This window comes from Hyperolius riggenbachi, chromosome 1 (assembly GCF_040937935.1).
Source record: "Hyperolius riggenbachi isolate aHypRig1 chromosome 1, aHypRig1.pri, whole genome shotgun sequence".
In the NCBI taxonomy this organism is placed as follows: domain Eukaryota; kingdom Metazoa; phylum Chordata; class Amphibia; order Anura; family Hyperoliidae; genus Hyperolius; species Hyperolius riggenbachi.
The window spans coordinates 271,949,928-271,962,525 of record NC_090646.1 but is presented as its reverse complement, the minus strand read 5'-3'; the positions used below and the strand labels follow the sequence as shown (position 1 = coordinate 271,962,525).

The 12,598-nt window shown below is 42.5% G+C and overlaps 1 protein-coding gene across 1 annotated transcript in view; it reads right to left on the bottom strand.

The window, feature by feature from the left end:
- The window catches only part of DNAH6 (dynein axonemal heavy chain 6), a 443,662-nt gene that overhangs the window by 286,861 nt on the left and 144,203 nt on the right, over positions 1–12,598 (bottom strand). The window contains exon 36 of the mRNA XM_068233571.1: positions 10,129–10,251. Within this exon, the coding sequence (XP_068089672.1) occupies positions 10,129–10,251 (123 nt within the window). The remainder of the gene's footprint in view (positions 1–10,128; positions 10,252–12,598) is intronic.

The following is a 12,598-nucleotide window of genomic DNA, read 5'->3' as shown; positions in this document are numbered from 1 at the left end:
AAAGCACGGTCAGGGCAGGTACATTACTTATACAGCACATTGGGTCCTTCCTTGGATGTATGGTAGTAGCCGTTTTTCAGGCTCCCACTCCGGACCCCTGGACTACTGGGTGCGCAGGCTTGACCTGTAGCCAGAGCTGTCACAATTTGCCATCCAACTTCTGGCTTGCCCTGCCTCAAGCGTCCTGTCAGAAAAGACCTTCAGCGCAGCTGGAGGCATTGTCAGTGAGAAGAGAAGTTACTTAGGTCAAAAAAGTGTTCAGTACCTCACCTTTATCAAAATGAATGAGGCATGGCTCCCGGAGGACTACTGCCTGCCCGTAGACTAAGTCAGTCCCCACACAGCATCTCTGCCTGCCTGCCAGCCGCTGCTGCCTGCCCCAAGACTAAGTCAATCTCCACACAGCATCTCTGCCTGCAGGCCGCTTGACTGCCTTCTCCACCACCACCAACAGGGTCCAGGACTCCAGGTGGATTCCTGAATTTTGCTAGCAGCGGCTGCTAACAAAAAGAATAATAATTTTTCTGGTGCGTGTACATGCCTGCGGCTGCAACAACAAAACAAGAGGCATGTACAAGTGTCAATTTCCCTTCGTGATCATTACCTTGCTGCGGTGAAGGGGCTTGCGTATCACAATGAAGCAATGACCTATATGAATGTGTTGGGGGGCACACCCAAGATAATAAGGTCGTTGCTTCATTGTGGACAGACCAAATTCAATCAGCTGGACAGTCACTGTCATTGAGCTACCTCAGTCCGACCATATGGGCTTGAAAACCGCCATCGTCTGCACTCTCGCCATGGTGCGCACCAGTCCAGCACGGCCATCACTATAAAAACAGCTGTTTGTGGTGTGTTACACAATGAGTTTGGTCTGTCAGTGTGAACCGATTTGAGTCCGCTAGGAGAAAAGCGCGCTATAAATGTTGTGTTTGTTTGTTGTTTGTTTTGTTGTTGTTTGTTTTGTTTGAAGCAGTACACTACTTACACTACCTGCTGATTCATGTATATAGGGTGGACATAAAGCACTCTTAGCCAATGAGGGCCCCAGCTCCTGATGAGTCCCACCCAGTGACGAAACTAGTAGGGTGGGAACCAGGAAGTGGCGTGGAGTGCAGCGAGCGGACGAACGAAGGGAATCCATAGCGGCTGTGCGCACGGCAGCCGTCCTGCGGGCGTCACGCTTTATCGAAGGAGCCCTCCAGTGGCCACTGATGTGGGGGAGAGCCCATTATCATATGTAAAGAGCTAAACCAAACTGATGGTCATGTGACCTCCACCGGGGGTTCACAATAGTGGGGTGACAGTTCCCCTTTAAAACAGCCGATTGCAGTGGTCAGCTGCGTTCAGTCACTATCATTGTCCTTCTTGTGTCTTTCCTGCGTCTGCGCTCTAGAGTGGGTTCAGCGATATCCCCCTTCAGTACAGTTTATATGATGTCAATAGGAAGCGCTCCGCTGTGTCATCAAAAACGATATAAATATCTCCCATAGGAGTTGCACTCACCCTTCCAATATGACCACCACCGGTCCACGGGTCTGCTGTTACGTTGATATGACGTCTCGGTCTCCGGTCCCCAGGGTTGCCGTGCAGTGGGTACATTTGTAAACTTTGGTCTTATTTAGCGTATGAAAAGCTGCTCACCATGTGACTAATGAGAACCTCCGCGCATCTGGTGTGCGACGTATCTGCGGTTCACGCTGGAGATATGCGACGTCATTTCCGCGTCGCATGAAGTTACAGTGATGCGCTCCATGGAGGAGCGCTTGACATCACTTCCGGACATCCGCCCATAGCCAATGTATGGACGGGAGGTGGGACGGTGGCGGCGCCCACTGAGATTTAAACAAGCTCGTGTCCAATGGCTAACCACGCCCCTGATGGGTCACGCGTGTGACGAAACACGTCAGGTGGAGCCTTGGACAACGAGCTAACACGCACGGAGCGGAGACAGTGATTGGAGCAGGACTGACCGACGGGACTGACCGGGAGGCACGGGGGAGAGCCCGTTAACACTCAATGCGCTGATACTCTTGTCAAAAGCGTGAGTAGCTTTTTACAATAAAATATTACATTTATGAAACTGGATTACGCTATGGTGCCTCTGTCTCTTATGAGGTATTGAGACCCAGACACTATTGGACATATCGCTATTAGGAAAATAGCCTACCCACTGCACAGCAACCCTGGGGACCGGAGACCGAGACGTCATATCAATGTAACAGCAGACCCGTGGACCGGGGGCTGGACGCAGAGCGATATATGACCAGTCTAATAGTGGTCATATTCGAAGGGTGAGTGCAACTCCTATGGGAGATATTTATATCGTTTTTGATGACACAGCGGAGCGCTTCCTATTGACATCATATAAACTGTAAGGACTGCAGTGTCGGGGGGACCAACAATTGCAAATCGCAGTGGTCGGGGGTGACCCGGGAATAACCCCAGTGCCTAAATAAGACCAAATTGGTGGTCTTAGCAAAGGGTGAGTCCCTTTCCATATTTGGGTGTGGTGGAGGTGTTGAAAGCCAGAAGTCTCTCAAAGTGGAATGAAAATTACATGCTGATTATTATGAGATTGTACTAGAGGAACTTATACCCTAGAATAATAGGACTGTGTCGCTTTATATATACACCGATTCATTTATAAACACGCAAGATGTTTTCAAGCACTTTATGTCTCCAATTTGGGAATGCAATGTGATTTCTGCCCTTTAGGGATTATAATCCTGCTGTGTGTCAAATCTGTAATTTTCCCAGAGACTTTGGCGTGTATCCTACTCCGCCATGTCCCCCTCCAGGTGTTAGACCCCTTGAAACATCTTTTCCATCACCATTGTGGCCAGAAACAGTGTTTGTAGTTTTAAAAGTTCGCCTACCCATTGAAGTCTATTGCGGTTCCCCAAGTTCGCCGGTTCGCAAACTTTTGCGGAAGTTCGCGTTCGCGAACCCAAAATCTGAGGTTCGAGCCATCTCTAGTCTCCTGTACATAAATATTATTTAAGACCTTAAAGGGGCACTACAGCGAAAAACTGTAAAATGTAAAATATGTGCAAACATATACAAATAAGAAGTACATTTTTTCCAGAGTAAAATGAGCCATAAATTACTTTTCACCTGTGTTGCTGTCACTTACAGTAGGTAGTAGAGATCTGACAGAAGTGACAGGTGTTGGACTAGTCCATCTCTTTATAGGGGATTCTCAGGGATATATTTCTTTTCAAAAGCACTTAGTGAATGGCAGTTGCTCTGTCCAACTGCCAAAAACCTGTGTAGGGAGCAGGAGCAGGAAAGCTGGCCAGCATCATTGTTTTAATCCTTTTTTTTTTTAAAAACATATTTTATTTGTTTCATGTGTAGCAAGGTACAACAAAACTGCACAAGCAGACACACAAGTCATACACAAGCCATTTCTTGGACAATTGCCCCAAACCAGTCAAATCTTCAGAGCAATTTAGTAAACAAAATAAACAGTGGAACAGTTGTCTTTTCCCCCCTTTTTCTTCCCTCCTCCCACCCCTCTCTTTCAACTCCCCTCCCCTTTCTCTCTGCACGGACCTTATACCTACTATATGAAATTTCGGTTCTAAAGTCTCCTCTCGTACTTAGTTTCAGCGATTCGTAGGTCTTATTTTTAATCTGCCCAAAGAGTCTGTAAAGGTCCTCTGTACAGTACCATGTTGTATATTTGAAGTTTTCCATGAGCAAGTTTATTTCCTCTTGTGTAAAATAGTGGACAATAAAGTTCCTCCAGAGTTTAAAAAAATGTTTTGCTCGTTTCTCTTTTGCTTGCAAAACCAGATATTTTTCTATTGCAAATAGGTTAAACATTTCTTTTCTGATGTCAAGCATTTTTGGTGGGCTTGGTTTTAACCACCAACAGAATAAGGCTTTACGTGCTATTATAATAATAATATGAAAGAGCGAAGACGGTTTTACATTTGGATCCTCATCATTTGATTGGAAGTAGTTAAATAGGCATAAATCCCTTTGTTTGGCTATCTGCTTGTGGCACATCTCATTTGCCAATTCAAACACTTTATCCCAAAAGATCTCAATCCTTGGGCATTGCCAGACACAATGAAACAAATTTGCGTTAGGTAGTTGGCATTTAGGACACTCTGGGACATAATGTGCCGGAGGATGTTTGTATTGAATATTAAAGGCATATTTAGCCTTGTGTGCGAATAGCATATGAGATGCACGCCATATTTCGGATTGTATAACCCCATTAATTATTTGGATCCCTTCGCAAATTTTGGTATGTAAATTTACATCTGATATGTGTTTTTGCCATGGCTTAGCGATTAGCACTTTACCTTTGTCTTCTTCCAGACCTCTTAGATTATTATATATCTCCGACAGTGTTCGTATAGGGGTTCTGGGCCCTATTAATTTGTCGAATGTCGTAGGCAGAGCTATTTTTGTAATGCTGCGTACTGACGCCCCTACAAAGGATCTTATTTGCAAGTAAGGGAAATAATCTGTGGGCATTAGGTGATATTGCTTACGTACTTCCACGAATGGGATCCATGTTCCTGTATGCATGTCAAGCAGATTTCCCAACCTCCTTATCCCTTTTTCTTCCCATATGGTGAAATTTTTCTGTTGTGTACTTGGAGGGAAGTTTGGGTTTCCCCAAATTGGCATATATTTGGAAATTAATATTGGCAGTCCCAATTTTTTCCTGACCGCCTTCCATGTGGCAATGGTGTCTCTAAATATAACGTTACTTTTGAGCCTTAGTGGTAAATTATGTAATTTGGAGTGTAATAATCCCAGTAGTGACCAAGGCTGTGCCACTTCTGCCTCCAGTTCATGGTTGGAAAATCTGCTTGTTCCTAGTATCCAATCCTGTACATGTCGCAATAACGTAGCTAAATTGTAACTCCTGATGTCTGGGATTCTGAGGCCTCCCAGACTTCTTGGCAAAAATAGTTTGGATAGGGATATCCTGGGTTTTTTCTTCTTCCAAAGGAATTTATTAAAGGCTGAGTTCAGGGCTTGTACATCTTTGTGCTTAAGGAGTAAAGGCAGGGTCTGCATTGGGTACAGAAGCCTTCCCATTGAAAACATCTTGATTAGGGCTGCTCTCCCTGGAAGACCAATCGGCAAGTTATCCCAGTTCCCCAATTGGCGGATTATATCCTTAATTAATGGGTCAAAGTTTGATTTGTAAAGCAAAGTAGGGTCTCTTGTGATCTTAATGCCAAGGTATTTAAATTCCGATTTAGCGAGTATTACACCCAAGTTGTCCCACTTGGAAAGCTCCGCCCTTTTGGACAACGGGAACAAAATGCTTTTAGTTTTATTTATTTTAAATCCCGACCAGGAGCCTATTTCCTCAAGTATTGAAAAAACTTCGGGCACTTGCTTAGCGGGGTCTTCCAGGAAGAGCAGCATATCGTCAGCAAATAATGCTTGACTAATCATCAATGAGTCTACCTGTATTCCTTTTATTTTAGATCTAAGAATCTTGGCCAGTGGCTCAAGGGCTAGATTGAACAACAGGGGTGATAATGGGCAACCCTGACGTGTGCCTTTAAGTAGATTAATACGTGAGGAAAGAAATCCCTGGGAATATATTTGCGCTTGTGGCGTCTTGTACATGGCTTTAATGCCATTCATAAAGTTACCTTGGAAGCCTTGACTTTCCATAACCTGAAAAAGCCAGTCCCATTCCACATTGTCAAATGCTTTTTCAGCATCAAGTGACAATATTGCGCTATTCTTGAATGAATTCGGGTAAGCTCTTACTTGTTCTAAAATTAACATAATTTTGCGTATGTTGCTCACCGCTGCTCTCCCCTTAATGAAGCCGACTTGGTCTATGTGTATCAATCTTGGCATTATGATGGCCAACCTATCAGCAAGAATTTTAGATAATATCTTTACATCCTGGTTTAGCAGGGAGATTGGCCTATATGACCCTGGGTCTCCTGGATCTCTCCCTTCTTTATGTAGGAGTTTTATGTATGCTAGTTGTCCTGTTTGGGGATATACCTGTTCTTTTAATATTTTATTGTATAGTTCTGCTAGGGGAGCAGCTATTTCAGCTTTTAATATCTTAAAAAACTCACTTGACATACCGTCCGGCCCTGGTGATTTCATATTTTTAAGGTTTTTAATAGCTGCTTTGACCTCGCCTTCTGTGATTTCTTCATTAAGGCTGTTGATTTCCTCTTGGGTCAATTTTATTAGGGAAAGACTTTCAATAAAGGCTTTCATCTGGCTTTTGTCTCTCCTTTTAGTATTATAGATTTCTTGGAAATATTTGGCAAACTGGTCCGCTATTTTTTTAGGATTTGCCACCATATTCCCTTGATTATCTCTCAAACAGATTGGCTTATTTAATCGCGCTATATGAGCTTTGGCCATGTTTGCTAGCAACCTCCCTGTTTTTTCCCCGTATTTAAAAATGTTTGCATCTGAGTGTGGTTTCATTGCCTCTTCCCTAGCCTTTAACCAAATATCCGCTTTAAGTTTCGCTTTAACCCACTCCTTTCTATTTTCCTCCGAAGGATGCCCTCTGTACTTATGGAACATATTTCCTACAGTTTTCATTGTTTGGGTATATTGCTCGTTAATTTGCTTTTTTTTTGCAGCCTGATATGCTATTATTTGCCCTCTCAGGACAGCTTTGGCCGTTTCCCAGTATAGGATAGGACTATTTTTATGCTGTTTATTATCTTGCTGATTGGTATGCCACCAATTTATCAAGTTGGCTTCAAAGGATTCATCACCGTATAGATTAGTTGGGAATCGCCACAGAATATTGGATCCCCGGGGATTTCTCTCCTGTATGTCCATCACTATTGGAGAATGATCTGAAATGATCATATCCTCAATAGTTGTTTTCTTCAATCTGGTCACCAACCTTTCAGAAATTAGAAATAAATCTATTCTAGACCATGATTTGTGGGATGTGGGAAAAAAAGGAATATTCTCTAGATAGGGGGTTCATATACTTCCATGTATCAACTAAATTAGCTTTCTCCATTAAAGATTTCAATCTAGTATCCCCTGGTCTGACTGATTTTGTCCCATGGCTTCTGTCTAATGTGACGTCAACGACTGCGTTCATATCACCTCCCACTACCAGGTTTTCCTTGTTATGTAACAATATTTTCTGTGTTAACTTATCAAAAAAGCCTTTATTTTCCCCATTTGGACCATATATGTTATACAGCATTAGTTGTTCACCTGCGAGTTGATGTTGTATATTTTTATGAATAAGGATCAGTACTCCAGCTTTTTTGCCCACCGCAGGAGAGCCATACACAGAGCCAACCCAAAATGTTTTCATATATTTATATTGCTCTTGTGTTAAATGTGTCTCCTGCAACAGGCAAATATCTGCACGGAGCCTTTTAAGATGCCTCAGGATTCTAGATCTCTTATTCGGGGATTGTAGACCTTTTACATTCCATGAAATAATTTTCATATTGGACTTTTGTTACAAATGAACCAAGACCGGTGTCTCCCCCAGGCATCTCCCGGGGTGAGGCAGCTGTAATTTGCGTATAACTGTCTACCTAAAGAACCATCTCTTCCGTGCAGAGAGAAACCCCCCTCCCCCCCTCCCCCCCCCCCCCTTCCCCGATAACAAACCCACAAGTTCGTCACTTCTCTTCTTCCCCATGTGCATCTTCTCTTTCTCCGTGGCCTTACAACAACTTCAAACCACCACATTATAATAAACCTTGAAGGTGTCACCTTAGTGTGTTTCTACGGAGAGGAACATGAGACCCCTCGACGATGAGATTCAGAAGGATAGAGACTCATTTTGAAACGAAGAGTGACCTTCCCAACAGGGGGCACCCATTAACTTATATATCTTAACATCAATGTTCCTCTGAATTCTCCAAAACTTGTTTGGAATCAAACGTTTGTCTTAAATCTCCATTGAGAAAGTAATTCCGTCTCTTCAGCGGTCATCTCTGGGGCTTGCAGTGCCCTCTTCCTCGCTTTCTGGTCTCTTCTTAAGAAAAGCTTTGGCTTGCTCGGGGGTTTTGAAAATATGTGTATTCTCTTCCTCATCTGTTACCTTTAGTATGGCAGGGTAAATCAAGGAAAACTTGATCTTTTTTTTTAATAGTATGCCACATATCGGGTTGAAAGCCTGTCTTTTCTTTGAAACTTCTGCAGAGAAATCATTGAACATCCGGATAGTGTAGTCTTGTACTTGTAGATCCTGCTTAAGCGATCTATATGCCGTCATCATTTTCACTTTATCCGCATAGTCCAGATATTTGACCAGCACAATGCGAGGTAGTGCTTTGTCTGTTTTTTGGCGCTGCGGGCCCACTCTGTGCGCTCTCTCCACTTTTAGCGGTGTATTTATTCCCAGCAAAGCGGGGATATCTGTTTCGCAGAGTTTGTGTAGATGTGAAGGTAAAACATCTTCCGGCACTCCAGTGATTCTCACATTGCTCCTACGGGACCTGTTTTCAAGGTCTTTAATTCTCTCATGAGATGCTTTATTCTCTTTTTGGAGCTGCGCCACTGCTGTTTGTGCGATTGCTAGCTGATCTTCACAGGTGGACAATCTCTTCTCTGCCTCCGCTATCCTTTTACCCTGCGCTTTCTGGTCTTGCTGAATCTTCTTTATCGAGTCAGTAATGGCCTCCCCAATAAAGTTGTGTATGTCTGGCAAAAGTACCTTCCTCATTTCTGCCGCTAATTTTTTATAATCAAGATGTACCTGTGGCTGCTGACTTCCATCACTTCTGGTCTCCTCGTCTGAGTCCCAGTCTCCCGTAGGCTTGTTCTCTGCTTTGCGTGCCTGTGACGCCTTGCCCTGGGATTTACCGCCCGCCATCTTCGGAGCCTGGGCCGCTCGTGGCTGTTTGTCTGTGTTCGCCGAGCGGGTGAGATACCGCTCCATGCAATGTGTTGAATCGAGCGCCGGTTCTTCCCCCTTCTATGGGCTAGTGTCCGATATGCTTAGCGGGCGTTTAGCTGGGTATTTGTGGCGAAGTTACTGCTGGCCCGCCGGAGCTCTCTTCTCCTCCGTCTGTTCACATGGGCGCCGGAACCGGAAGTCGTTTTAATCCTTTTTAAGGAATATCTTTATAAAGAAAAGCCTTGCTGAAAATCCCCTATGAAGAGATGGAATAGTCCAAAACCTGTCACTTCTGTCAGATTTCTACTGCCTACTGTAAGTGACAGCAACATAGGAGAAAAGTAATTTATGGCTCATTTTACTCTGGAAAAAACATACTTCTTATTTGTATATGTTTGCATATGTTTTACATTTTACAGTTTTTCGCTGTATTGCCCCTTTATATAAAAGTTTTGCTGCATGTGGCTTTTATAAATAATTGAGCCTGTTCTCTGGTATTATTACACATGCAAATTTCTGTAGGTAGAAACAATTTCCTGTCACAAGGGACTATAACAACTAATGTAACCAGAGGACAATGTAAGGACACTGCGCTTTTAAAATCGTCGCAAAGTCTTTTGAAAAATCATGGAAGACCTGTACACACTGGTGCGATACGATTTTTCTATTTTCATAAAGGCTTTGCAAATTAAAAATCAAATGCGATTTTAAAAACGCAGCGCAAATGCAGCAGTGTGTACAGGCCCTTAGAATGTGAGAATAGATAATTAAAAATTTGAAGACACCTTTTCTTCCTTAGTGCTCTCCCATAACTTTTTCCTTATATCTTGTTTTATCTTTCCTGTATATTTGCTTGTTTGTTTCATACTAGAGCAGTACTCTAACTACGCTCATGAATAAAAACACAGAATATAGGATACAATGAAATTGTATAAGCTAGAGACAAGCAAGGATGGAATTGACAAAAGGCTAATATACATATTTCATATCCCTCATGAGCTGACATACAGAACATGTTAATGTGTCTTGACTTTCCACGCACATTTCTCTGCTGTGGGTTTTTTTTTTTCAGACGGATGTAATCATGGCCCAGTGCCAGGTGGGAGGAAGAGAAATGGCAAGTATAGGAAAATGAGACAGCAGAATTAATGAGAACGTGAAAGGCAGCAGTAATGAAGATATATGCTATGTAATGGGCCATTGTTACACATACTAGAGTGCTAGACTGCATTTTGTAGCATGTGCATGTGTTTATGATCAGTCACTGCTGATCAAGCACCCACTTTGTTTGGGAGTCCAGCAGTCCAAGTCTTCACATATGGCATCCACTTCAGTTCCTCTGGATCAATGTAGACCATGCCACATCGACTCACTGTGGCAGGAGATGCCACTTTCAGGTCCTGGACCTACAAGAGAAGAGAATTTACCAAGGCAAACCAATGGTGTATAAATGTCAAGCCAAGCAAGGCTGTGCTTCACAGCCTTTAAAGGACCACTCCAGTGAAAAAAGTAACCAGTTAAAATCTGCCAGAATCAACAGGTTATGGACTGGACCATCTACTCAAGGGGGATTCTCAGGGTATTCTTTGTTTTGAAATGGCAGATGCTAAGTTGTTTTGAAATGACAGTTGCTAAGTCTAACTGACAAAATAGTGTGCAAGTGAGTATGGAGGCTGGCTGTTATCTTACCATTTTGGCAGTTAAACTGCCATTGAGGAAATGCTGTTGAAAACAAAGGAAACCCTGAGAATCCCCCATGAGGAGATGGAGTGTTTCAAAACCAGTCAGTAATATTCATTTGCAGCTACGTCATGTGTTTATTTTAAATAATTTTCCTTGCTTCAGGTTCCCTTTAACTGCTTACTTTTTTTCACTGGAGTGGTCCTTTAAGCAAAGGTGTTTTGGCCCTTCAGGCTCTCAAAGAATTCTGACTGAAATGTACTAACAGGGATCTTGATGAACTTACTATTTATATATGATTACTGTAAGGCAATCTTATGACCAGTGCTAAATGGAAAACTAGGCTAATAAATCAAAGGTCCTTTTCACCCATCAATATCCCTCCATACAATTAATTAAAGTGGGATTGTCAGCTTTCAAAACAAATTCCATTTACCTGCTGCTCTGTGTTTAATATTTAGTCTACATGCAGTCTACATTGCAATACAATTATAAATGTTTCTGCTGTAATGATGAATTGTATCTCAGTCAGCCTGGCTCTATTCTGCTACGTTGCCGGGGAGAGAACAGCTTGTTATCTCCACTCCCACATTCCTGCTCCTCACTGATTGGCTGAGTGTATTTCAGTGTGACAGGGGCTGAAAAAGGAAACACACCTCACTCCACTGCAGAAGCTGCTGAAATACGATCTATGCTGTGCTCCGGTTTGTTTACAAAGCAAGATATGACAGTGCAGTTTTTAGTACAGAGCTCAGTGGGGAAGAGGTTTGGCAATGCATACACCATTTCAGGCAGTAGAAAAAAACAATAAGGGAGGAAAAGACATCAGGATCGGCTTCAGTCAAAGGCAAGATGAAAAACGCCTGGAACAGTTTTCTCTTTATTTACTATATATGTGGACAGTACAATACATATGTTATGTATGTAGAACAAGTATTTATCTACTTATATATATGTGTGTGTGTGTGTGGGGGGGGGGGGGGGGGTTCTTGGGATAGTATGGCTGTCCCTGCTGCTTTAACAAACCAACCAGATAACTTATTGGTGGGTAGCGCCCATAGCAAATACTGAGTCTTTGTGAGCAGTGGTTTATATGCTAAGTCCCTAAAGCTGCTTCAACTTCAGTTTAAAGCTCAAGTGCAACCCTGCACCTGATCTAATAATTTATGCAGAGATCAATGTGTGAAGTAGCCAGGGTGTAATGAGAGCTACGGTAAGACTTCTAGGCCAATACGGTTATGGCATTTTAGAGACCTGCTGAGGAAATGGAGAAATGCTGTTATTGTGAAAAGACTGCATAGTATGCAGCTTTACCAACATCTTACCATCCATCCAGTACAGGTAATTTCTAGTTTTAGTTGAAGTTTAAGGGGGTGGTGTAGTGGTGGATAGCAGTCTTCCCTTGCTGCACCGAGTCCCTATATTGAATCTGGGGCACTATCTGCATGGTGTTTGTATGATTCCCCATGTTTGTGTGGGTTGCCTCCCACATTACCCTAAACATACATAAGTTGTCTGGCTTCCCCCAAAGTTGGCCTTTACATATGGTATGGATTCAATGGTGGGCCCCACTGAGGGACAGTTAGCGACAAGACTGTATACTGTTTACTATGGAAGATATACTGTATAACTACAAAAATAACAAAATTAAAACTGTTTGTTTTCATTTTGGCTAGAGTAAGGAAGGGTTAGAACCTTTTTTTGCTGCTTTTATTTTGGATCACGTGCAATTTAAATCTATTAATAAAGGAGAAGATAATAAGCTGTATGGTGTTTACAGTCATAGATTTGTATGTTTGCTTATGTATTTTGTTATTTAGACCTATGCTGCTTCTGCTAGCTAGCATTCCACTACAGGGAAATGGAAATAGCTCAAATACCATGTGAGCTTGAGTGCTAGTTTACACTAAAAATAAATACATAATGTTATATACTGTTACGAAAATAAAAAAACAGCAACATGGCAGGTCAATGGCAATATTATAAAGAGAAATAGCTGTAAATAGCCTTATGCAGTGCACTATTTTTTTTATTTTTGTGCAGTAAGACCACTTAAAGGGGCAGAATAAGTAA